We start from the raw sequence: 27,951 nt of genomic DNA, 5'->3' as shown, positions 1-27,951 counted from the left end.
AGAAATAATTCAGAGTTTTAGGGTTAACCACCAAAAGTATTAAAAGTAGGCATGATTACAAGCATTTACCTCTGAGGTATGGAACAAGCAAAGGGCTGCCGTGGGCAAAGGCAATTTTATTCTTCATTTTATAGAGTTCTGCACTGTTTGCTTTTTTAAAACAAGTGTACTGACCATTTTTATGATGAGTAAACAAATAGGTAAATGAATACCCGAACAAATAGATCCTCTGAACTTAAACATAAAAAGAATGAGATATTTTATGTATATATAGTTACAAAATAGCAAGACAGAATAATACCTCAAATATAATGACTGTTATTTCAAGAATGTTTTCATTGATATATTAAATACATGTTTATAAATATAAAGAAAAGCTCTTAGCAGTGTCTTCCTCTGGAGGGAATGGGACTGAGGAGGAGAGATGGAAAGGGACTCTGTCTTTCCTCCATGTGTACTTCTGAATTATTCAAAATGGTTACCAGGGAACATCTATAAGTCTTGAAAGCATAAAAGCAATTTATAAAAATTAATAAGTTAAAGTAATCAAGAGATTGGCCCAAAATACATGTCTACAAACATAGGTATCCATTCACCAGTTTAACAGACACTGAATTCCTGCTGTGCATTATGAACTAATCACAGGAGAAACAACAATAAACAATACAACCCCTGTCTTCAAGGAATTCTTAGTCAATGGCATAATGGAAAATAAGCACACAATTATGATACATAGTGATAAATGCTCTGATAGATGTAGGGACCAAAGGCTGGAGAAAGATATACGAGAGACACCTGCCCCTACCCAGGCAGCATTAGGAAGACTTCCTAGAAATAACTATGGTCAAAAGGAATAGAGATATGTAAGTGTAGGGCATCTAGGGGGCATTTACTTCGGTAAGTATTTGTACTTAGACATGCACAGTGTCTGGAATATGCAGTTATTTGTTGGACGTAAAAGCAAGGAAGCCATGCTAATAATAGCAAGATAACACCCGACGTTTGGGCTGACAAAGCCTGCATCCTTCGCTGTTTTGAGAAGCTCCAGTAATCAAAAGATGTGTGCGGTGCATTCAGCGAGGCTTTGAGAAGGCATGCCGGGCAAGAGGAGATAATATTCTGAACTTCCCGAGCAATCCAAACGCCCTGGGAAATTTGGGGAAGATAATGAAGTAGAATGAGCACAGACTAAAAGATATACAAATATTTGAGTAAGAGTTGAGCATCTTTTCCTGGACGATCTGAAAGCACTTGAGCAAATAAAGACTCCCCTTTTCTAGCCGGCAAGCCCGAGGCTGAGGAAGGCATTTCCCCAGGTCACAGGACAGTGACTTGCCCAAACGGAGTGCACGGTTCTGACTTGGAGCTTGTGTTACTTCCCCTCCCTGCGCAGCAGAAGAGACGCGAGGAAAGTTCAAAACGGTTCTGTCCAGAAGGTCGGTGGCAGTATCTGGTGTTAACCAGCTTGTGTTTCCCGATCCCTACCCTGTTCGCACGCACACCCGGTTCTTGGGAGACGCTGCATGTGGTTTCGGAGGAACGCAGGCCTTGGCAAGGCGCTCAGCATTTTCAAGTCTGCACGTGTATCCGAGTTGCCACGACTCTGCAAGGTTTTGCTGGCAGGTTAGTTATGCCCTGCAGTACTTTCGGTTGCTTTTTATGGTCTTTAAAGCCACCGTGAAAGTCAATGGGCCTGGAATACAAACTTCTGAAATATTCTACTCCGTTGGGGAGGTTTGAGTGTTCAAACCTGTTTCTTTTTGCAACAGGAGTCTCAGCATTTAAGACAAGATAAACGCGATAAGACAATGGCAGAGGAAACTGTGGGTTTATGTCTCCAGGTGGGCTAATTTCCAAATTACACTGGAGAAAATTGCTCAGGATAATTTCACAGATTTCCTCCATGGTTGGTAGTGGCAGGATTGTTGCACCTGCAAAATTTAATTACACGTTTATTTTTTTTTCTACAGCAAAGATATCGCTATAATTGGAGGTTGCTTGTCTTAGCCAAACTTGTTTCTTGTAGAACCCAGGAGAAACAGTTTTATCCTGGGAATGAATAATGATGACGTGAGGCTATCTAACATAATTACTCTGCAGATTTCAGGTTACTTCATTTTATCTCCAATGAAATCACTGGAATAACCTAGGTGGAGAGTTTTGATCTTCCCTCCAACTCACCTTTGTCTTCATCTATTGGGAGACAATGACAAACTTGAAAGTGAAATATAGTACATTCAAATTCTGTCTAGAGAGATTGATGCGAGGATGTTTGTTTAACTTTGGAGTTATGATAAACACGTGGATGAATTCAGTTCATTGTGACGGAAATGTTTTATGTAACTTTTGTGCTCAAAGCACTGTGAGATGTTCAAAAACAAGGAGGGCCTGCCCTGAGAGCACTTGCACTTTTGAACATTTTGAAGGGTATGTGTGTGAGTGTAAACACCATAGTGGTGATTGGGGCCCATTTTGAATATGAGTTAATCTTTCTTAAATGACTAGTGGGTACTATACCACCTGAAGGGCATCAGTATGGAGTCCCAAGAGCATCACGTACCAGGTGTGAATTTTTAGAACAAATATCTCTTATCAGTTCACTTATCGATCAGCTTTTATAAAAGGAGAGGGAAAAGGGTGCTTATTTTCAATTCTTTATTATTTGGTTTTCTGCTAACTGGACAGCATGGTTAAAAATTATTTTATTACTTATTAATTGTGATCTATAAGAGGCAATAGAACTATGGGCTCCAAGAAGGGAAGAATGAGAAATGACCAGCATCAGTGAAAGGGTGTCTGGGTCTGAGGTCTTGCTAATGATTTTGAGATTATATGTATAGCTAGGTTATATTACCTATGAGTTTCATGGCAGGACAGTGAGATGTTATAAATATTTGTCATAAAAACAAGATATTGAGTCTGACAGGGTTAGAGGCACTGGTTTTGTGAATCCACTAACAATACATTGGCACAGTCTATAGCTCAGAAAATCAACTCCTAGTAGTAACTATTCAAAGTAAAGTCATCTCCTTCAAACCTAAGCCATTTGGGGGAGGGTATCTGTGGGATTGATCTTTTCCAGTATTTTTCCATTCCTACACTAGTTTGACCATCTTAAAATCTGATTTACTCTGGTTGACAAAATGGGAGTGTTTCACCTGGGTTGTGGTCCCAGTGATTTAGCATCTCAGGGTTTTCCACCATGGGTACCATTCCTGAGTAAATCATTGATTGACTGATTGAAAGATACATTAAAGAAAAGAAAACTGGAGACATTGGCAGCGCCAAGCCATCCATATAATTCCACATTCCCTTTTACAGTTCCTGTCCCGGAAGCAACCAAGCACCTCACCCATTGCCAGAGCCCCACACCCTGACCTGTTCTAACGGGAGCATCCTATTGCCACAGTCATCCTGAGGTTTGCATCCTTTTGCCCTGCTGATAACTCTGGCCCTAACCAAATCCCTCTCAAAACCAATAAAAAAGAACTGGGTATGATATGACTCATGTACTGGTTTATACCATGCCTGTGACATTTCACTTTCCTTGAACTACCTGAAGTAATCTCACAGAGAGAAATTTCACTTGTCATCCTGTAGTGTTGTCAGCCAAGAAAAAAATCCTTACATTAACATGAGGTCAGTGTTAAAAAAATGGATACAGAATTGAGTATTATCACTATTCCACATTCACAAAGAATAAATTCACTCAGTGGGTTAATTTGTTCTTTTGACTGTTACACAAATACTTCATGCTATTGTTTAAGATATAAATGAAACACTATGTATGTTGGTGCATTCTATCAAAGGTTATATTTGCTCTGATATTTTTAAAGAAATGTCTACTTGAAATGGATTATACTATAAGTACCAATTAACTTGTGCAACCACCATATGCTCCAAGAATGTCTACAAATAACCAGATATGGGAATTTTTTAAAAGTATGATATCTTGATTTTTGTTGTTGTTGTTGTTAAGACTATAGCAGTTTTTCCAAAGTTTGGAACTCAATTATTCATTTACTCACTTACCCATTTATTCATCCAAAAACATGTATTGTATTTACTGGCCTAGTGCAAGGGACAAGGGACAAGACTGGTTCCTGTTAATGCAACAGTGAATGGAGACTCATTCCCTACCTTCAATGAGTGAGGGAAGGATTTTTTTTTTTCATATTCAGTAGTTTCTTGGAAATTTCTGTTAAGCCATTACGCTTCTATAAAAGAAAGCTGAGGAGTTTTAGATGTAATGGGTATGTACCAGTAAAAATATTTTATGATTATTATAAGTAAGAGAAGTGAAGAATTTGGAAGTATTATCTGGCAAATATATATACTTAGTGTCATGGAAGTTCCTGGAACAAGCTCAGAGAGAATCGAGTTATACTCCACATGACTGAGACATTCTCAGAAAGTAATGGAGCTGTATGTCACTGGGGCATCCTTAGGGAGTAATAGAGTAATGCTCAGAGTATACTGGGGCATCCTCAGAAAATAGTAAAGTTATAATGACAGGAAGACTGGAACATTCTAAGACAGAGTAGAGCTGACCTCGGAGTATGACTGAAGCATCATCCTTAGACACAATGGAGAATTTTCTCATTCCAATCAACGGAAGCATGGCTTTCCTTGTTCCCAAAGTCTGAATCACAGGAACCATAGAATTCTTTAATGTTAAAGAAAGAAGGCAACTTAGTTGTTTTCAGACCAAGGAACTGAAGTCCAGAAAGATTCAATTGGCCTGAAGTCAGAAGCTTCATAATAAATTAGACAGTCTCAAGCGAAGTCCAGTTGCCCTGATGAGGATTTATTCATTGAATTTCTTCTAATCAACCACGTATTCTAGAAGATTCTCTTTGTAAGTCCCCTCAGATTTTGCCTTTCCTCTTCTCTAGTCCTCCGAAGCATCTTCCTCCTCCAAATTTCCCTTCAACCCTTATGACCTTACTATTGCCAGAACACAGTGTGTGTGTGTGCCGGTTGTCCTAGGTATGAGCTCTTCAGCGCCCTGACCATCCCCACCCCATGAGGCACTCATGGGTTATTCCAAAGTGTGTTTAGCTCCGTTGGACTGAGTTGCTTTACCACCTACATGTAGGGACAGCCTGATTGTATTATTGGTCAATTTTACTAATATCTGTCTTTTCTCAGTATCAAAGTTAGGGATCTTCAGTCACAAAGAAGTTAAACTCTCCCTGCAAACTAATTTACTGTTCTCACTCATGGGCCCTTCCTTCACTTGTCCTATAACATTGATTTGCACGTGGCTTACGTTGACCTGGGTGCCAGCTCTACATGATCTTTTAATTAATTGACCATAGATCTCTAATTTATTCAGGGAGAGAGTTAAGGACCAAGTTAGAGGAGGACTTTCATAACCCTAGGTAAACTGGGAATTATCTGTTCTTTGTGAATAATATGTACCCTCCCTCCCCCTCAACAATTAATGTAACAGCTTAGTTGTCATTGTCAAGAGAATCAAGGCAATATGTGCCCCCCCTCCTCCTTGCTGTGAGTCCCAAATGCTTTGCAAGAATAGCCTGACAGCCTGAATAGGAGAGAAGCGTGCTATTGGGGGCGGGAGAAAGGCGAGAGAGGTAGGAAGTGTTTCTTTCCCATGACATTTGAGCTGTGAGTTGTCAGGAAGGAAGAGATCTGAGTGGGTTTTTATCAGTTACTGAGTGAAACTCTGTCCAAAGCACTGAGCTGATTTCTGAGAGTCCCGGGTAGCACTTCTGCAGTTCTTAAGTGGCAGCTGTGTGAAGGAATTTGGGATTTGGAATCCAAGCTTTGGGTTCAGTTCTTAACCCTGCATCTTAATACCTCAGTTATTTGAGGACAAGTTGTTGAATAATGAATAGTAATAGCACTTTTTCATTTTTGTTCTGAAGTTTAAATGAGATAATCCATGGAAGAGTGCTCTCTAAACTCAACATCATACAAGCTCAATTATATGTTATTTTTTAAAGCATCTAGGCTCAGTCCTTATGTCGAAATGCTGCTTGGGCAACGGAGGTGGGGTCAATTAAGAGCCTAAGTGCTTTTTAAGAAGATTAAACAATAATTCCTCTCCCTTCCCTTCAACTCAAATCAAATTGTTATGCCCAAACCAAAAAAAGAAAAAGAACACTTTATTTTCACAAAGAAAATGCATCTGGAAGGCAGCTTTGGATTTTTAACAGTACCAACAAAGGTCAGCTTAGCACAAGAAAATATCAGAGTAGTTAGACTTCCAATTTTGGGGTTCCAGTCTACAGAATTACCAAAAGTTTATTAGTGGTGGCAAATTAGTTACAAATTAGCAGGGAGCAAACAGTGTTGGCCTTGATTAAGCCCCCAATGGATCATGTTAATTATTTTTTACTTGTCTCTTTCTAAGGTATAACAGTTTTAGAAGCAAGAGGGTAAAAATGACTGCCTTTATAGCCTACCTCATTTTTTTTTTTAATGTCAAAGGGAAAAAATATTTAAAAATGCATGAGCTGGCCCATTTATATTTGTTAACTACTCCACTTTCCCCCTTGATAATTCCTCTTATATTACTTTGGCTGTATTTGAATTTTCATTTAACATTACCTTATGGAATCTGTTCATCATGCTTCATCAAGTAGAGAGGAAATGGGTAGGAAATGAATTTTCCAATGACCACAGCAGAAAAAAAAAAAAAAAAAACTAAAATGTGCTCACTTAAAATCCCACAAATGTTTAAGAAAATGAAGCCTCAATCATCTTGATTTTGATTTCATCAACAATATTTTCCTGAAAATACACAGTTCTGGTGTTGTTTTTCTTCCAATAGAGAATGAGAGAGGGTCCTTATTTTAAAATGCTGTTGAAAGAGGGAAACAGATTAAAATAGATTAAAAGAAACCTCAATCATCATCCTTAAAGTGTGTATTCGCCTCTTTCCCTATGGAAGATGTTTTAAAAGCAATACCAAACCTCCATCTCTGAACCCACAGTTCTGATTCCCACCTGCCCTTGAGGGTCCTACAACAATTACTCCACCCTGACTCTCAAGAAAGCACTATTGAAATTGCAAGTAGATTCCAGAGCAGTTGTTATGTAATTTTTATGTAAATAACTTTCCAATTTCAGCACCTTTGAATTAGTAACACATTTCTTGAAACACAGAAATGCCTGGGGATTTCTTATCCTAACACAGGGAATAGCAGAAACCATGCAATTCCCTGTTCTGGGGAATGTACTAAAAAGATTGAGCCCTGAGAGGTATCTCTTTATAAAGTGATTTATAGGATATGAGGCAAGTGGTATCAAAGGAAGGCTGATCAGTATTTGAACATCATAGCACAGACAGAGTTGGCAGGAGACCCTGCCCTTTCATTTCTTCCCTAACTCCCAGAGAACCAAAGGGAACCCTCTGTGCTCTTTTGCCTCAGGGAGCAGGCCTTTGTGGCACTGCCCTCAAGGCTAATGCCTCAACCAACCTTGGGGACACTTTCCTGGATGAAAACAGATGACTGGGTCACTATCCCCTCCTAAACCCCTTGAGGACTTGCCTTCAAAACAAAGCTTGGGGATTATTGGCTAATGTTCTTCAAGCCACCGGAGGAAATGCCAGTTGTGTGGGCTGTGACTTTGGGATGAGACCACAGAGCCTGTAGAGTCAAGTTGAACCTCCAAGTGCCAGCCTCATGGATTTCAGCACACAGGCTGCTCCACAGAATGTTCATGCAGATGCTCTGCGAACAGACTCCCTCCCCAAACTGCAAGTTCAGACTTCCCAGACGGAATTGACAAGTTGGAAATCTCTTCTCTATCCCCATCTTCGCCCTCCCTAGGCAGAGCTGTCTTCTCTGAGAATTGTTAACCAGCTCGGAGCCTGGCACTGCCGTGGGAGTGGCAGGTTCTATCGGTTTGTTTTGGGACAGAAGGAGCTGGGTGGAACTGGTCCGGTGCCTTTGCAATGCAGGTGTGGGGCTGGCAGGGTGGGAAATACAGCCAGGGAAAACACAGGGCAGGAGGCGGGACAGAAACCGTCCTTATGGAAACTGACTTCCTACTCTTTATTTAGGTCACAGATAAAACACTAAGATCCTTGGACAGACCATGAAATCTTAAAAAGTTCAAGAAGCAAATGGTTAGAAATTCCAAAATCTTGCATAGAATTAATTGGGAGAGGAAGCAATATTTAATTTCAGCTACTTGATTGCATTTCCAAATGGCAAACCATTAGATTTAACTCAGTTCAGCAAATAGTTGTTGGTCCCCATTATGTGCTTAGTTTGGTTCTGTGTTAGCTACTGGGTATAAAATTGAAAACCAGAATAGCCCACATGGTTCAGACTCCACCACGATATGAGAGTTATCTTGGGCAAGAAATGTAAATACTTGTGAAAGAAACACATTTTTCTAAAATAAAACTTAACGTCATAAATCCAAAGAGAAAATTATCCAGGAATAATACACTCCTGGAACGGCAAATTCCTATAATAATAACAAAAAATAGCAATGATATGTAAACTTAGTACAGATCTATTTTTGCCTTTCATGTAACGAATTCAAAGAGTTTAGCAACCACTGCTGAGTTAATCCTTAGTATTAAACCTGATTTTTCCATTCTTTGGAAAAAAATTTTTTGGCACTAATATCCCAACATCCCAGAGGGAAGAAATTCTGGAAACAAAAAATGCTCATCCCCATACCAGCATCAAGCAGCAAATGAAGGAGTCCAACTCATCCACCAGAAAAGTAGAGTGGAATTCAGAAGAATCAAACTAATGCAAGTCACTGAAAAAAGAGGTATACATTTATTTCTTGCAGGTGGACAGGAAAACCTCTATCATGGACCATAGGACATTCTGGATGGGATGTCTTTATCTCTCAGACACTAAAGGTATATTCTAGGAAGGCTTGCTTCCTTTTCAAAAAGGGGATTTAAATCTTATTTAAAAACAGTAAGGAAGATAGATTTCATCTCCATCACTTGACAAGTGAAGACAACCTGATTCTGCTGATTCTCCAAGCCCTTTGCTGGGATCCTTCAGAAACACGTCCCTATGAAGGGAAAGATTATGAATGAAAGAATTCAATTGTCTGCAAAAATAAAGTGGAACTCTGCCAGAGATGGAGTTGATCTGGAACAGAACTGATCCCTAATTACATAGTAATCCGATCCTTAGCACCCTCACTGGATTGTCTTCATCTTCAAAGGATCTTACCAATATTAATGGATTCGTCACCTCTGTTTCTTTCATTGGTTCCAAGATAGCTGCTCTTCAAAGAAAAACCGGCCTAACTTTTGAGTAGACTTGACTCACATGATCATATTCTAGGATACAGTTGTGTCTCTTTCCTTTCGGTGCTTTGTGATGTATCCTTTTTCCTAGTTTTGAATAGATATTATACCTCTTATGACCCTGTAAAGTTGTTCTTAAAAAAATGCATATGTGCGTTCATACATACATGCATACCATAGTCTCTCTGGGGAGGTATTATTATAATAAAATAATATAGAAGTATTACCATAGAACAAAGATCAGAGATGTCTACATGAAAGTTTCTAACATGAGTAAGCTGGGTCATAACAGATAAGTATGCAAGAGGGAAGAACTCCAGGCAGAAAACAGCTGCTTGGAGAAATGTCCAGAACATGAACAGACATTGATAGCTCAGATATAAGCCCCAAGGCAGTGGGGCTAGAGTCCTGGCTGAGGAGGTAGTTCAAGTTAATTGGAGAGAGGCTGGAAAAGTGACCTGAAGTTTACACAGCTAGAAAGTAGCAGTGTTTGAATTCAGTGAGACTATCTGGCTGCATGTCCAGACTCAGCCTAATTTACCATCTCCCTGTCTCTCCTTATACAAGGAGGAAGATGGACACAGGGAGCTCACAGTCTAATAGGCAATACCAGCAAGTAAATCCACAACTACAGTACATGCAACGGACACCAACAGAACACCTTCTATGTGCCAGTAATGATACTAAGTAAGGTGGATACAAAAATAAATAAATAATTCCTTCTCTTTTAATAAAGTCCTAAGGACTGTGGATAAGGAGAAGATTAACAATTATAATGCAACTGTTAAGATGAGGGTCTCTCCAAAGTGCCAAGGAATCACAGGCAGATTTTCCACAGAGTGTCTGAGAACACGCCTCAGGGGACTTGATCTGAGACTGAAAGGTGCAATTCAGGGGGTGGAGCCCTAAGTGCGGGCAGGATTGTGGTGGTTGCTAACATGCAAGGGCATTGTTGTAAGCACTTCACCCACATCACCTCATTTCACTCTCACGTCAGACCCCCTTTCTACAAAGAAAGACATGGACACGGAGAGGTGAGGCATTTTTGCCTGAGATCACACAATACCCAAGCGACCATGTCTCCATTTGTGCACTCAACCATTACACTGCACAGTCTTGCGGTAGAGAAAGGGTCTCCCAAGCCTGCTGAAGCTAGGGAAGGTTTCTAAGTGGGAAATCATTCCCAAAAGATCTCTGGGGAGTTCAGCAGTTGAACAAGAGGCTGAGGAGGATGACAGGCCAAGGAAGTCTGAGCCAAGGTGTGCAGGATGGGGGACAAGTGTTGCCAAGGAAATAGCAGCTAGTAAATTGGAGGGCAGGATGGGTGCAGGGGAGTGGTGTCCCCTAGAGGAGCAGGCAGGGAGCATTTGGGTCTGGTTCCTTGGTTTTCATGGGAGAAATGTACACAGATAGCTCCAGTTAAGGGACATGAAGGCATCCCACGGACATTGGAGGAAAAGAAGCTGAACACGACCTGGACACACTGGGAGGCCCCTCACTCTCCTGGGGTTTTGCTGCCTCCAGTCTGGACTGGACTCTGTTCCCAGCATCACTACACAACGGAAGTGGCCTGAATTAGGGTCATGCCTTTGGAACTGGAGAACATGCAGTAGATAGCACAGATTTAACATGAATATCAGGGAGCTGTGCAGGTACTGCCAGGTTCTTAGCTTGAATGCAATGAGGAATGGGAAATAAAGGAAAAGCAGGCTTGGAGGGTGTGTCCCCCCTAAATTTATACACTGAAGCTCTAACCCCCAGTGCGACTCTATTTGGACACATGGTATTTAAGGAGATAATGATGATAAAATGAGGTCGCAAGGGTGGGGCCCTCATCTGTAGGGCTGGTGCCTTTATAAGAAGAGAGAGAGACACCAGAGATCTCTTTTTCTCTCTCCACGCTCTCACACAGAGAAGAGGCCACGTAAGGATGCAGAAAGAAGGCAGCCATCTACAACCAGGAAGAGAGGCCCCACTGGAAACCAACCCCGTTGGCACCTTAATCTTGGATTTGTAGCCTCCAAAACTGTGAGAAAATAAATTTCTGTTGTTTAAGCTGACCAGTCTGTAGCATTTTGTTATGGCAGCGCATGCTAACTAATACAAAGGAAAAGACAATTCATTCACATAAGGATAAAGACACCACAGATGGATTTGAAACAAACAGTGAGTTAGAATCTGCAGGAGCGTCTATGGAAGTGGAATGGGGAAAGAACTTGGAGTGCAGGTGTTGTCCAGATTTTTTACCTTGGATAGAGGTGAATTTAGGTACCTTTCTCTTTATTTCCCATTCTTCCCTGAGGTATAAGATCTGGACCTAAGCAGATGGTGAGGCCTTAGGTCCTCACCTAAGAAATACAGTGAGTATTTCTTGGAGAAATTTAAGTCAGGGCAATTAACCACAGGGATGTAGTGGGTCTATAATGGAAGTGGAAGCTTATTGAATATTCTAGGAGGGTTAGGCTCACCAGAGACTGGAGTAGAAGGTAGATCTGGACACAGAGCAGCCCTGGGGACCTCAGCAGAAGCTCCCACAAGGGTGGAACTGGAGAGCTTCCACAGCTCTGCCTCCATTTCTTCTCTCTACTGACTGACTGACTCACTATATTCCTAGAGAGACAGGCTCTGGAATTCAAGTTTCTGGTTAGCCTAGGGAATGGTTGACCAGGGACCCATCTCTGGTCATGTCAGTTATAGCAGCTGTTGGTCATATGCCCCATCACCAATGACTGTGGGCAAGATAGCAGCATCATCTAGGAGGGTCTGGGAGTACAAGGAATTGGGGTGTCAGGTACTGCAACAGAAGCATCTAGGGTGAAGGGTAGGGACAGTAAGAAGCTCATTAATTTGGTTTTTGGTTGGCTTGGTTTGGAGGACCTGCTTGGCTTGTAAGCAGTGGACTCAGAACATACTCAACAGGTACCTGGAGACGTGAGCTACTCAGCAGAGCAGTGAAGGCCACAAAAACAGAGTTCAGAGGTGTCACACATGGACCTAACAAGGGAACACACACTCAGGATGCAAAATTTAAATAATACCAAACTAAAGAGTATAGAAAATTCAAGTCCCTCAATACCACAGCCTTCCAAAGGTCACCACTGTAGATTATTTCATGGACTGCATCCCCCCATGCGTTTACACTTGTAAAATACAGGTATATCATTTTTATTTTTTTTTTCTGTAAAGAGACTTATATTTTTCATTAATGTTCTTTACTTGTTTAATAAAATGCCTTGGAGATGTGCCACTCAATACCTACAAATCTATTTTTTTTTTAATTTATCTACAGATAGTGTTTTCTTGAGTAGATGAGACATTATATATTCACCATTTACTTCTAAAATTAGGTTATGTCCAATGATTCTGAATTATAACAATGCTTTAAGAGCATCTGTGTACATGTATCTTTGTGCATAGCTCAGATTCTTAGAAATGAATTGTCGGGTTGAAAGAGATACATATTCTACCCACTGAAACTACTACCAAATGTCCTGGAAAAGTACCAATTTCCACTTCTACCAATACACAGGATGCACATGCTTATCTCTCCACATCTGTGTCGATGCCGCTTAACTATTTTGGGTCACAGATTCTTTTAAGATTCTACCAAAAGCTATGGATCATTGTTCTAGAAAATATGCAGGTGTACATATATGGAACACTTTTCAGATGATTTCTGTGGGTTTGCAGACCTTCTGAAGACCACCCAGAGAACCCCCAGGCCTTACATTAAGGACCCTGGAATAGACACATGTGAACAGTTCTCTCTATCCAGGGTGGTTGGTCTCAGTCATAGTTATACAGAGGAATCACCCACACCCAGCCGCTGCTCAGATCAATTCTATCAGGGCCCCTATGGAAAGGATCTCATGAGTATTTTTGGCAAGTTCTCCAAGGGATTCTAACATACAGCCAGAACTACTGTAGTGAGGAGAGGCTTGAAGAAGAAGGAAAAGAAGGAATTTGATAACAGAAAGCATATAAGAGGCTCTCAGAGGCCTCTAACCTGGCTGCAGGAGCTTTAATTGAGTCTGGGGTAGGATCTGGAGAAGATGCAGTTTTTTTTTTTTTTTTTTTTATTTTATTTTTTTTATTATGAGACTGTTCAGCACACACAAATAGAATACCCATGAATACCCATGTGACCTAGGTTAAGCACTTCTTAAAAAGTATTTTGCCATATTTCCCTTACCTTTGTTTTTTTGGGGGGAAGGGCTGCTATTTCCCTCTTTTTCGGTGACGTTGGCATTTCTTTGAATCTCCCCTGATGATGCTAAGGTATGGCCAACATTAAGAACCACAGTGCATTGTGAAGCCTCCCAAAGAACTTACAGGTGGCCCAAGGGCCTAGAAGAAAGTGTGAAACACAAAGGTCACTGCCTTTACTTTTGTGGAGAAGAAGGATTTGGAGCTGGGCCTTGAAGATGCAAGAAAAATTAAATCGGCAGAGGGGATAGAAGGAATATCCCTGTGGAAATCTCCAGGAAAGAAAATAGGGATTTTAGGGCCAGGCCAACCAGGATTCAGGCCTCCTATCATCTCCTTGCCCCATAGATTCAGCCAAGGGAGTGATGCGAAAGATTTCTTCCCCAGTCCTACTGGACTGCCTCAGGAAGGCTCACCAGGCTTCGTGTCCTCATCTTTAGTCCCTTCTTTCTGTACTGTTTTAGTTTATTTTCTGTTGCTATAACAAAATACCTGAGACTGACTGATTTATAAGGAAAGAAGTTTTACTTTGGCTCATGGTTCTGGAGGCTAGAAAGTCCAAGAGCATGCTGCTGAGCAAGGGCCTTGTGCTGCTTCAATTTAGGACAGAAAATGGAGCGCAAGCAAGCACGTGCAAAAGGGAGAAAAAACACACCAGGCAGTCTGGCTTGGTAAGAACTCATTTTTGAGGTAACTAATCCAGTCCCTGAAGAAAGGCATTAATCCCTCCAAATGACCTCATTACTTCTTAAAGGCCCTACCTCCCAGGTGCTTGGGCAGGGATACAGCACATTCAGACCATAGTGGGTAGGTTTATCCCCTTCTTCTAAGCCAGTGGTTCTCACCGTGGGGTCCGGGAACCAGCAGCAGCACTGGGAGATTGCACCTTCTCAGCGCCACCCAAATCTAGCTGCATCAGACACCCTGGGGGTTGGGCCAGCACTCCATGCTTCCGCAAAGCTGCCAGGAGCTTCGAAGGCATGCTCGAGGTTCAGGATCATCTTTGTGGTCACTGTCCTCCACGTGTCCTCCCTGTGTCTGAACTTTCCAGGACTGTTCTCTCTGGAGTCCTCCCCACAAAGGACTGTGAGGGAGATGCGGGAGATGCAGCTGAGGACACTGGGAAACTAGACCAGAGCAGGATAATGGGGAAATGAAACTAAAGAAAAGAGCCATGGGTTTTTTTTTTTTGTTTTTTTTTTTTGTTTTGTTTTGTTTTGCTGTTGTTTTGTTTTGTTCTGTTGGTACTAGGGATGGAACCCAGCGGCTCGCCCCTGAACCACATCTCCGCCTCTTTATTTTTCATTATGAAACAAGGTCTCATTAAATCGCCGAGGCTAACCTTTAATTTGCCATTCTCCTGCTTCACTCTCCCCAATAGCTGGGGTTATAGGTATGCACCACCGCACCTGGCTCATGATGGTTTCACCAGCAAGGGGCGTGGGGGAGTATTAAAGTGATATCAGAGACCAGATTTTGAGAATGCAGCCTCTCTGAGCCAGGCCCAGTGGCGCTCGCCTGTAATCCCAGCAATTTGGGAGGCTGAGGAAGGAAGATCACAAGTGTTAGGCCAGCCTTGGCAACTCAATGAGGCCCTGTCTCAAAGTAAAAACTACCACCAGGTGCAGTGACACACACCTGTAATCCCATCAGCTGGGGAGGCTGAGGTAGGAGGATAGAGAATTCAAAGCCAGCCTCAGCAGCAGCGAGGCACTAAGCAACTCAGTGAGACCCTGTCTCTAAGTAAAATACAAAACAGGGCTGGGGATGTGGTTCTGTGGTCGAGTGCCCCTGAGTTCAATCCCAGGTACCAAAAAAATAAAAATAAAAATAAAAACTACCAAGGGCTGGGGATACAGCACAGTAATAAAGTCCCCCTGGGTTTAAATATAAATAAATAAGAATATAGCCTTGACCCCAAACCCCCAACCCCAGAAACAGTAGGCAAAACTGAATTGTGTGTGTGCAACTTCTAAGGAAGTTTTCATAACTTTCATTTAATTTTCAAATGAATTCTTGGCCCCCAAATGCTAGAGAAGAAATTATTTTATTATTTGATAAATTATGTTAGCTTTTGAGGCAGTGTTTCTCACAGTGTGGTCAGATAAGTATTAGAACTATCTGAGCTGTGCGTGAAAACCACACATTCCTGGGCCACGCCCATGACCTACTAAATCATTCTCTCTGGAGCTGGCACCCAGGAATCTGCATTTTAAACAAGTTACTCAGGTAATTTGATGCACCATAAAGTTAACATACCTCTGCCTCAGGCTCTCAATCTAAAAGCCAGCAGCAGTTCTAGAAAAGTTAAATTAATCACGAATTGAGAAGCGCGTCAGCCACCAAGGCATGGTGCTAAGGTCTAAAAAGCCTTCACAATATCCCAAATGTCACAGAACTGGGAACGATGCCATAGCAAGCACTTTCCTGGGCCTCTCAGTGATCATCCACTTAAAAGCTGTATTCTATATGTCACCATATGGACAGCAAAAGGGCCTAGAGGAGGCTCCTCTTCAAACCCTGACAGTTCAACTCGGCTTCCCACAGTGGGATGCAGAGTGAGCTCACGAGTTTTCCTACTGCAGACTGCAATACGAAAACCAGGAGAAAGGCCGAAGGAAAAGTATGGACCCTGCAGTCCTTCTCAGGCTCGGCCTTCTCTGGAGTCAGGGGAGAGTCCTCCTTCCTGCCTGCCTCTTAGCCTGTGCTTGGCAGAAGTGGCCAAAACCCACAGTTTTAGTCCATTTTCTGTTGCTGAATTCAACAGACCGAGTAGATATTTTTTTTTCATTCCTAGGGATTGAACCCAGGGGTGCTTTACCAGTGAGCTACATTCCCAGTCTCTTTTAATTTGGAATAGGGCCTCGCTATGTTGCTGCTGGCCTCACCAAATTCCAGAGGCTGGCCTCAAACTTGTGATCCTCCTGCCTCAGCGTCCAAGTGGGCTGGGATTCTGGGATTTATAAGTGTGCAGCCACCATGCCTGGCCAGACTGGATAATTTTTAAAGAAAAGAAATTTATTTCTTACTGTTCTGGAAGCTGGGAAGTCCAAGGTCAAGGGGCTGATTGTTTTTAAGAGCCTTTTTTTTTTTGGTGGGGACTCTGTAGAGTCCAAGGCAATACCATGCATCACATGCAAGACAGCAAGTGTATCAGAGAGAGCTTTTATAACAAAGCCACTCCCTCAATAACCTTAACCCACAAATGGATCACCTCTCAAAAGTCCCATCTCTCAAATACAATTAACATATGACTTCAGGGATTAAGACTCCAACACAAAATTTGGGAGACACAGTCAAACCATAGCATCCACTGGTTACATATTTAGATTTATGGACCTTGAAATACATAGTACTTGAACAGTAAACCATATGGCATTGCATGCACAGAAATTCACCAGAATATAAAGTAGTTTCCTCTGAGCCGTGGAAATAAAACCAGAAGTTCTGGTCTGGTCAATTGTTGGGGAAAATGCACGTGCTTTGGAGTCTGATTTACAAGCTGGGTGATGCTGGGCAAGTTAATTAACCTCTCTGGGTTTCTACTCTTGTAGAAAATGGAAACCATCCTCACATGTACTCATAAAAAAAGTTGACAGTGCCCATGTCAAAGACCAGACGAGAAATATGACATATATCTTCTTCCAGATTTCTGTACTTTCTGAATCTTTGCCAATGACTGCTTTTATAGTCAGAAAAGAATGGTAAACCACAATTTTATTTTGTGTTTTTTTAATTTAAGGGAATGAGCCATAAAGAGAGAAAAGATTGTAAAACAGATGCCATCGATGTTGAGGGAGTTTGTTTTTATTTGGAGTAATGACAACATGTGACCCCTGGGGTCTCATAATCAAAGGACAGACTGTAGGAAGACTGAATATGAAGAATTGGGACTCCTCCACGGGTTGGATCCTAGGGCAGAAAAGTTAGGTCACAGCTTCCTGCTTCCCCACCCTTTCCAAAGCAGCCTTCCTCCATCATATGCAAAGCCTGTATCTCCAGCATCAAATTAAAGAAATAGAACAAACCCATCCAGGGCTTCTTTAAATATTCAGATAAACCCATGTGCCCCTATCAGTTAAATTAAGCTTTTCTAAGAAAAAGTAAGTCAATTAGTTCAAAATGTGGGTTAGTGCTTCTGGGTATTTAAAAGGGGATTTTTTTTTTTTTCTTTTTTAGTTCATTTAAAAACACAGCCACAGGGCAGGTACATATCCACTCTTCTGCACGTCCTGTGAATTGCCACCATATATATATATATATATATATATATATATATATATATATATATATATATATACATAGATACCATTTTTTGCTAGCTTCAAAATCTGGTCCTTAAACTTTCTCAAAGTCATGAAGATACTAAAATATGACCTTTAAAAGTTATCTTGTGTTGCTCTTAAGTTAATATCCTTTATCTCTACCATCATTGTCGAGATATTTGTCAGTGCCTGACCTCACTATAGAAAACTGAGAAAACATGATTCTACCCTCATTGAACTTCTTTCTTCATTCAACAAATATTTACTCTTTAGACTTTTGTCAACAAAGGTAGGTCTCCAAGGTATTATGAAATATTCTGGAGCATGTTTTATGACATAAACTGCAAAAACTCATTTGTCTAAGTGGTCTAGACACAATAAACCAAACTAACCAAAATACAAATAAAATGAGATATTTCTTAAGAAGATGAATTTCTGGAAGTGATTTCTTGGTCAAAGAATATGAACATTTTTATAGCTTTTGGAAAGGTTGCCTAATTCTTTCTTGAAAGGCTATCCTAATTGATACGGACCAAAAAAATAATAATAAGGAGAAGAATAACAGGGGTTTGAGTATAAAGTGTTTTTTAAAAACAGTTTTGTTATTAGTTTTATTTTGATTTTACTAACTTGATAGACTTCTTTATTTGAATATAGCAAATAGTTTCAGGAACATTTTTTATTCTGAAACCATTGTAAATAGCTCCCCCATTGTTTAAAAAGTACTTATTTGTCACATGAATATGAATTGAATGACATTGAAATAAATGTTTTTTGATAATAGGACTAATATCTACTTCAATCCCACATACCCTTTAAAGAGAAATGACTAAAAGATAAATGAATGACTATCATAACTAATTTTCCTAATTTTGACTTTCAAAACCTTTACATTTGAATTCTTTATTAACCAAGTGAAGTCTCCTTATCAGATTATTATAACAAAGGGAGATAACACATTGTTAGGATCCACAAATGCACAATGTACTTATGGAAAACTACACTGCACTTGTATAATGTTTGTTTTTAAAATAGCCTAAGAAAAGGGAAGGTGAGTATTAGGTTGGAAGGTTCCAAATTAGCAGGTGGCAATAAGAAACTCAATATTCTATTCCTGTCAATCACTACATAGGTTTCCTCCGACCTGTTTTTTTGATGAAGCATCAAATGAAAAGACAGGTAATACCCTCCTTGTTCTAATCTGGTTGGATTTGTGGGCATTCCTTTTCATCTTTAAATTCTTCATTTTTTTTCTAAGACACAAATGGGTCCCTACATCCAGTAGCCCAAGAAAATAATATCAGTATTCAGGTGACCAAGTGACAAAATTATACTGTTCTCTCAGCCCATTTCTGCTGTGTTCATAGTCCCAGGCCCCAGCTTAGTACTATTCTGCAAGATTCCCAAACAAGTTACACACCAGGGTATTTTAACAGTAAAGAATTGTTCCCTTGAAGTCAGTCCCATCTGTCCATCCTTCCTTCCTTCCTCTTTTCCCATTCTTTGGTTCCTAGAGGCTGAGCATGATCAAGAAGCTCAGGCATGAGCTATGGAATAGACTTGCCTTCCATAGCAAGGCCTGAGAGACCTGGGCACATAGCTTAACCCTTTAAAGTGTCTTTGACCTTTTTTTTTTTTTTTTTTTTTTTTTTTTTTGCTATTTATAATGAAGCTTGGGAAATATTAGAACCTTAATAAATAGGAGCTAATGATTGAATGTTTACTAATGTTCCATACACTGTTATGGGCTTTACACATGTGAACTTATTTAATTCTCAAAACAATCCTTTATAAGGTAGGAACTGTAATTATTATGTCCCAGAAAATGTAATAATGGAGAAGTGAAACATAGAAAGAGCACCTGGTAAGGCAAACTAGGATTCAAACCCATGCAGTCTGGTTTCAGAGAGGAAGCTGATCACTTTGCTAGACAATCTTGGGTTGAAGTTAGCTCTCTCCCTTCACAGAACTATTTGTATGTTTACTGAGTGTTTCTTATATGCCAGCCACCATTCTAAAATATGCTATGTAGCTGAATTGGGAATGAATGGGAATTACAGTAATAAGACGTAGTTTCTGCACTTGTGGAGTTGTTTTTCTTTTCTTCCACTTTGTAGTTAGATTACATGGGCTCAGTTTTCATCAGAGTTCAAAAAACATTACTCAAGATGATCTTCGGTTGAATTCAACAGAATTAATAGTGAAACTGAAACAAAGATATGTCAAAATTGCTTTAATATGAATTCATATTTAACCTCCAAAGCACTTTATGAATCTTTTAGTGATCAAATCAAAAGAGTATGGCATTCTCTTTTGATTTGTTTCTTTAAAGTGATTAGCTAAATGCTTTTTCTGGCCTTTGCCCAAGAGCCTACAAAACCCTTTGAATGTACCAATTTAAATCCTCTCCTACCCACCTCTTAATACACAAACACCTCTCATCCAGGGGTCTGCCTTCAGAAGGGTTAATTAACATTGATTCTACAAGGGCAAAGAAAAGGACCTACACTCTACTTATACAATAACTTAGTACAGCATGTTCCACTAGAGAAAAAATTAATAACAGGAAAATATCAATCCAAAGTAGTCATTAAATTCACTTTAATTTGCAAGCAATATGTTGTATGTAATTACTTTTTGTCCTGATTTTGGATTATAGAAATTCAGATTTATGATACTTACATTTCTCACACAAAAAAGTTTCCCACTAAATGTAGGATTTAACTAAACACAGATCCTAGACATTCATTCATTCAATACAAATGACTGGAGTTTCACCATGTTCCAAGCACTAGCCTGAAACTATTAAAGTGTATTGTTTAGTAGAGGAAACAAGCAGATAAAAAAGCAACTACATATAGTTGTATATGTATGTGATATATTATGCTCAGAAAACTGGACTCAGTTTATGGGTCAAAGAATATGAACACTTTCATGGCTTTTAGTGAGGTTGTCTAATTGCTTTTCAAAAAGACTATCCTAATTGATATTGATAATAAAAATATAAGAATAACATATATGAATGTTTCTATATGGCATAAACTTTCATAAAGTGTGAATCTACAGTACAAATAGAATTTAAAAGGGGGAAAACTTGGAGGTTTTCCTCCCAAAATAATTGTGTCACTATCTTTAAGTATTCTGACAGTGTAGTGATTACACGAGTGTTCCATAATATACTGGAATTGTTTTATGATAAAGAAGCCATAGGTCTTGTGCAAGAAATAAAGCAAGCGTCCTTTCAAAGGAGTGATGGCAGCGTCAGTTCTAAGTGGTGGGCTGAATGGACTTCACGATGCTAAGAGTCAACAGGAGGAAAGAGAAGCTGCTCTGATAGGCTGAACAACTAACACTGTGTCATACAAAAACAATAAGCAGAAAGCTTTCCTCTTAGTTTGGAATTATGTGTGTGCAAACACAGGATGTTTTTTAAAGGATCATTTATTAAACCTGAACTTGAATTCCTTTATGAACTCAACTGTAATTTTGTGTTATTGCGTTTTAAAAATTAAGCAACTTTTCTTTTTGGTCAAGGGGGAAGAGGGTACGTACATATTTCCTTGTTTCCCCCCCCCCCCCCATATCTCACCTGGTGACTATTGTAGTAACTAACCTGAACTAGTCTTTCCCATTATTTTGAGTATCACTGGCAAAAAAAATTGGTAGTGTTTCAGGAGGTGGTAGACGAAGCACATTGACAGCCGCCCGGTAATCAAACCAAGGCATACTTTGCAAGGTGAGTTTTTAGTGCGTAATTTAAGCGCGGGTCTTGCCCGTTGTTTGCAAAGAGTTCAGGCAGCACCTGAAACTGCTGTTTTTCCAAGTCCGTTAAAAAGGTATTCGCGCTTGGGGTTTTTCAGTTCTGCTGCTCCCCCACCCCTTTCCCCCGGCTTTTGCCAGTAGAGACCTGCCCTGGGGGTTATTTTGTCCTGGGAGCAAAAAACTATTTTCTTTTCTGGAAATACGTTGACGTCAACTGGGAGCTGTTTTTGGTCGCTTTGTTTCCCGGAGCGTCCAACCCAGCACACCGCCTCCGGCAAACTGCAAGCAATTCAAAGCAGCTCACCCTGCGGGGAGTGGATCTGGTGTGTGTATGTTGGAGAGGGAGTACTCCCCACCCCTGCAGAAGTGGGGAACAGCTCCCCAGTGGGCTGAAGCACAGTCCTAGACCCCCAGGTCAAGCAGGAGCACACCCTGGAATCAGCGCAGGATCTGGGTTCACTGCGCTAGAGGTGAGGGCCGCCAGAGTAGTGGCCCCTGGTGGGTTACTTGCCCTGCGCCCACCTGAGTTCTCAGCACTGCTGAAATTCTCCGCTTCAGCGTCTAGTGGTCAGAAAACCTTGGGGCATCCCGGGACAAAGGGTCAGCCCTCCGGAAGTAGTGTGTGACTGATGTGTGCCACTGTGTGCAACTGACTTAACTGCCCACCGCCCAAGGTTCTGTCAAACACGGCTTTCAACATATTTCTGGGGGCGGGTGGGGTGGATAGTGTGTTGTTAACAAAGCCGGCCATCTCTCTGGCCACATCTCGGGAACAAATCCCGAGAGGTGCAACCTCAGAGTTCCTTGCAGATTCTCTGCGGAAAGCAGGGCGGATGAAAGAGAGTGAGATTGGGAGAGAGAAAGTGTGGTGTGTGTGTGTGTGTGTGTGTGTGTGTGTGTGTGTGTGTGTGTGTGTGTGTGTGTGTGTGTGTGTGTGTGTTTCCCCGAGGAGCCGGAGGGGGCCCGCGAGGCAGGGACTTGCTTTAACTTGTTTCGCACCTGGCGCTGTTTCCCCGACGCTGCTGGGCGTCCAGGGCCAAGGCACGCGGAGAGCAAGCAGCGATCTCTGCAGAAGACATAGTCAGCTCCCACTTGGTTACCCGCGCGGCCCAGAAACCTAGTCTCCCTTTCCTTCTTTTTAAATTATAAGTTGATGGGTGGGTTTTTCTCGGTGCGCAAAATGATAAACTGCCCTGAAAACAAGACGGGAGGGCCGGAGACCGGGCAAAAGACAGTTGACAGACCTCGCAAGGCTTAAATATCCAGAATTCGAACTTGGAAGCAAATTGTAGGATGCACTCGAGGAGCTGGCTAGGCTACCTCCTGGAGAGCGGGCCTAGCACGGGGGCGCACTGCTGGCTGATTCCGTTGGTTCTTTTTGGGCCTGGGACTCCTCCGAGCTGGTCGGTCCACCAGGAGACACTCGGGCTGCCCAAGGAGGTGAAAGTTAGGATGCAGTGCGAACTCCGGAGGCGGCCGGAGCTGCGTAGCCAAAGAGAACAGTGGAGGTCCAGGGCGGCACTGGGGGGCTGCCCCTGGGTCGAGAGAGCGGGAGGTGGTGACGAGAGGGCGCGCCCGGAGCTTGGGCGCGCCGGGTTCGGGTGTTTGGCTGGAAATGGGACAGCGTCTCCTATGGGAAAGCGGGACCCGGCGAGGTCTTTGGCTGCCTTTCCAGTTTCCGAGGTGCCCGCCCCCGCGCGCCGGAGGCAGCAGAGCCCCGAGGGCGAACGAATGGCGGTTGGCAACTTCGAGTGAGGGCGCACTGGGGATCCGAATTGCCGGAATTGTGGCGCGGCTGGGGCAACCGAGACCCAAGTTCACTTTTTCCGACCGCCCGCTTGCTCGGCCTTGGGGACCTGCGCTGCTTTAACTCCAATCTGGTGGAGCGCCTTGCCGGAGGGTGTTGTCACTTTGCTCTGGGGCTGGGAGAGCGGCGATCTGGACAAGTGGGAAGGGGGTCCCTGGGGTCCTGAGTGCCTCTTCTAGCATCTCCCCTCCCACCCGCCCCTCCCAGCCTTTTTTTCTCGCTCCTTCCCGAGGCTGGCTAGACCAGCGCGGACTTGCCCCAGACCTACGGGGAGCGCCCCAGGTCTTTAATGACAGCTTAAAAGTGGCAGTTGGAAAAGTCAAAAGGGATGAGGCTGACGTGGGGCGTGTTTCACTCCTTTGCAAGAGTCGGAAAGGGAGCTGGGAGCCGCGCTGCTGGCCCCAGGCCCCCGCGCCTCGCCGCCAGCAAGTAGGTGGGGGAGCCGCCGCCGCCAGCCCCATCCCGCTCCCAAGCCTCGCCCGCTGCGCCCTGGCCGCGGGCGCTGAGAGGGTGCGGGGCCTCGCCGTGCCTCCTCCACCCTGCTCATTAACCTGCCTGCTCCACTCCGCTCCGGGCGGCCCCAGACACGGGCTTCTCGCAGCAGTACCCGCGGCCCACCCGGCGCAGCCGCCGCCCCGAACCCCCGGTTCTGGGGGGCAATGAGGGGGCGGTGGAAGGGGCACTGCTCCTCGGGCATTACTTAGAGAAGTGAGACCGCCCCGCCCTCCCGCCGGCCCTCCCTCTCTCCCGCCCGGGCCCGCGCGCCTCTCCGCCAGAGGGTAAGTTGGGAGTGTTTCGCCCCCACCGACAGCTCTCCCTCCCCTTCCTTTTTTTTTTTTTTTTTTTTCCTTCAAAGTTTTCTTAGAAGTGGGGAGCGGGGTAGGGGAAGAAGGTCCGGCAAGCCGCGGTCCCTTACCCTCTCCCTGTCTAATTTACCCCCACCTCCCCTCCCCTGCATCCCCTGCTCGCCGCTGCCCCTCCGGAACAGCGCTCCGGATGACAATTGGAGCGCGGCTCCTTTAAGAGCCCGGCTTTGCCTCCCGGTAGCTGAAGGTCATTAAACACAAAAGCTCTCAGCGCTGCGGTCCAATATAGCGCATGCGCCCTGCCCGAGGACTGGCAGAGAGACGGCAATATGGCGAGAATGCCTGGCAGCGGGGACTGTAACACCAGCGCGGGCGGCAGCGCCAGCGCCGCCGCCGCCGCCGCCGAGAACAATGGGGAGCGGGGCGAGGGTGAGCGCGGTGCGGGGGGCCGCGGACGCCGCCACGGACGCCCGCACTACTGCAGCGCGGGCGAGGAGGAGGAGGAAGAGGAGGAGGAGGAGGACGAGATCCAGGAGGTGCAGATAACGGGGGACGACGAGGAGGAGGAGGACGGAGGTGGGGGGCTGGAGGAGGACGAGGAGGAGGAAGAGGAGGAGATGGGGCTGGACTGGGACGAGCCCCTGGAGCCTGAGGACTCGGCCGGGGAGGAGCTGGAGCCCGAGCCGGTCCATATGATCAATATGGACCAGAGCGCCGCGCTGGAGCCCGAGGCGCCGCCGCGACTGCTGGCGCCCCGGGCCCGCAGCGGGCCGCCCGGGGACGGCGCGGAGCTGGACCCCGACGTGCTGCAGCGCCCCGAGCGGGCCCGGCTGAGCGAGAACACACGGCTGGCCACCCGCTATGCCGTGCGCATCTTCCGGGAGTACCTGAGCGAGAAGGCGCAGAGCCCGGACTTCGAGACCATGGACAAGGGGGCGCTGTGCCGCGTGCTGCGCTCCTTCTACGCCGAGGCCCGCTCTAAGAGCGGCCAGCTCTACAGCAAGTCGTCGCTCATCAGCATCCGCAGTTCCCTCAACCGCTACCTCAACGAGCCCCCGTACTGCCGCACGCTCGACCTCACCAAGGACCCTGAGCTGCGCAGCGCCAACCTGACGCTGGCCGCGGTCATCCGCAAGCTTGAGGAGCAGGGCGCGGGGCCGGTGGTACAGAAGCAAGCTATCACGCGCGCTGACCTGCGCAAGCTCTACACCTCTAGCGTCTTCAGCACCAACACACCCTTTGGGCTGCTCAACAAGGTCTGGTTCGAGACGTGCATGTACTTCTGTACGCGCGGCCGCGAGAACCAGCGCGAGCTGGAGGAGGACTCTTTCGGGTTGGCCATGGACGAGGACGGTCGCAAGTTCGTCTACTTTAAGTCCCTCGGGCCCTACCACAAGTCGCGCTCGTCGTCGTGGAGCAAGAAGCGCGCAGAGAGCAGCGACGAGGAGAACTTGCCCCGCATGTACGAGACAGGCACAGAGTTTTGCCCCTATGCCAGCTTCGTCAAGTACCTGTCGAAGCGCAATCCCCTGTGCAAGGCGTTCTTCCAACGGCCTCGGGACCACTGCAGTGAGGGCGATGTGACCTGGTACGAGAACAAAGCCATTGGCAAGAACTTGCTGGGCACCAGGATGCAGATGCTCTCGAAGGCGGCCAAGCTATCCAAGACTTACACCAACCACTGCATCGGCGCTGTCTCCATCGCCACGCTCAACAGCATCGCGGGTATTGGCACCAAACTGGGCTCTCCAGCCCCGCAGGGCTGCTATGCCGAGGCTTTGAACGGGGCGACTCGCCACCACTCCCACCATACCCCCACCCATCCCTCCCACCACCACCGCCCCCAGCCGCCCTCGCTGGGGAACACTTATATCCTCCCCAAAGACAGCCAGGTCGGGCCCGACGTGAAGTCCGAGGCTGCGCCCAAGCGCGCCCTTTACGAGTCAGTGTTCGGGTCCGGGGAAATCTGCGGCCCTTCTTCCCCCAAAAGACTTTGTATCCGCCCCTCGGAGCCTGTGGATGCGGTGGTGGTGGTTTCCGTGAAACACGACCCCCTGCCTCTTCTTCCAGAAGCCAATGGGCACAGAAGCACCAATTCACCCACAATAGTTTCACCTGCTATTGTTTCCCCCACCCAGGTAACCAAACCAACCTCTATGCATGAAATATTTCTCTGGTACCACTTCGGGACTAACTTTTGTGCTAACGTAGGTCTGGGTTGGGGGGAAGTTTTTAAAAGTAGCCAATATACTGCATCGAATTTGACTTCACCTTTTGAAGCTTAACTCTCTTGGTGCTTTTCAGGACAGAGGAAGTGTTTACACCTAACCTTTAAAGATTGGGGTAGGGGAACGTGCTACCTAACAAATCACTGCTAAGCAGTATGCTAGAAACGTCGAAGTTTGCAGAACAAAAGGATTAACTGGCTCTTGCACCTCCTCTTCATTGAATGTGTGAATTGTATAAAGCACAGTGCAGGGAGGATGTATATAGAGAGGGAGCAGCTACTTAAAACATTTGAATAAAGTGTTAAACTACTACTCCGTTACACATTCACCATAACTTATGAAGGCAGAAAGTTATAAATTATTAAAAAATATGCCAATTCCATTTCCTGTTTTTTTTTTTAAGAAAAGGGGCGGAGACTGGAGAGAAAAGTCGAGTGCCCCCTGTGTACCGTTGCTTGCAGTCCAATGTAAAGTGACCTCTGGCTTGTAGTTTCCATTAACTAAATTCGCTCATTAATCACTTGTTAAGGTTATTATTCAGATGGGAACTAGGTCTCCGTGCTACCAGTCAGACTACACAGTAAAAGTGTATGGGAGGTTCCCAGCCAGCTTGCTGTGGGGCACTGAAACATTTCTGTCTGTCCTTAGCCCTTCCAAAAGTAACATCTGGGGGAAGAGGAAGATAGAGTGGCCCACCATCAGAGTAAGCAGGCTAGCCTAGACACGGAGCCTGCTTGGGCAAATCAGTTCACAGGTGTCCTCATCAAAGATGAGGAACTACATCCACCCTAAAATTACTTTATCCTCAGAAGTACCAAAGCTTAGATTGAGATTGGGGCCTGATGTTAGAAGGGTTTGATGCTTCTTCCCTTATTATTTTACCTAGAGGAATGTATTTATGAGTATAATTCAAATTATACTCATTTTTTGGACACTCTTCTCTAGGAGCCACCAATAAGAGGTCTCTGGGGATCCTGTTGTGCACGCAGCAGTAGCCATAAGAGATTTTACCACTTCAGCCTCCCTGCCACTGAGCAGAATAGGAATTTCAGCCCTAAACTTGGAGGTGTAGTGCAGGCCTTTCAGGGACAGATGTCAGGTACCTACCTCTGTGCTTTTTCCAAAGTGGAAATTCCAGTTCTGGACAAACTGACCCTTTGAGAGGTTTACCAGCTAATTGGCAAGCCTCAAGGCCAACAGAGAAAGGGGCTGTGAATGGCAGTATAAATAGCACAGTTCTCTAAAATACACAAGACTTGCAGGCTGTGTGTCTTTCGTACTGCTGGGGTCATCCATTTCTGACAGGGAGATTGTTTTAGAGAGTTTTTAAGGATAGGAGTTTGAGTTTGCATTATCATTGAAAGCGAAAATAAATGTTCACATTTTTTTTTCTGATAAAGTAGAAACCCTTAAAAGTGCACCTTAGTAATTAAAAGTCTAAGAAAGTTTATTGAACCATGTATGTACTTGGAATAACAATGAAACAGGTTATCTACTTGCATCTGTCTGCTGGTCTCTTGACACTGGTGCCATAGAGAATTGGTGACTTTAAAATCCACAAAAGATTAGGGTCTTTTTTTGTTGTCTTGATCGTTGTTAGTTTTGTTTTGTTATAAAG

The 27,951-nt window shown here is 44.0% G+C and overlaps 1 protein-coding gene across 3 annotated transcripts in view; it reads left to right on the top strand.

Annotated features, from left to right (window-relative positions):
- The window catches only part of KCTD1 (potassium channel tetramerization domain containing 1), a 184,061-nt gene that overhangs the window by 65,532 nt on the left and 90,578 nt on the right, over positions 1–27,951 (top strand). The window contains exon 1 of one of the 3 annotated variants that reach the window (XM_079109308.1): positions 23,601–24,078. The exons of 1 other annotated variant lie outside the window; for it this stretch is intronic. Coding sequence is in view for 1 of the 2 variants with exons in the window: in XM_079109306.1 (XP_078965432.1) it covers positions 24,435–26,243 (1,809 nt within the window). In the remaining variant the exon portion in view is untranslated. Of the gene's footprint in view, positions 1–23,600; positions 24,079–24,123; positions 26,244–27,951 lie in introns of those variants that run through there. One more of the 3 variants, XM_079109306.1, reaches the window with a different exon arrangement.

The sequence above is a fragment of the Sciurus vulgaris genome (genome assembly GCF_902686455.1).
Source record: "Sciurus vulgaris genome assembly, chromosome: 13".
Taxonomy (NCBI): domain Eukaryota; kingdom Metazoa; phylum Chordata; class Mammalia; order Rodentia; family Sciuridae; genus Sciurus; species Sciurus vulgaris.
This window is presented reverse-complemented; position numbering and strand designations above follow the sequence as displayed.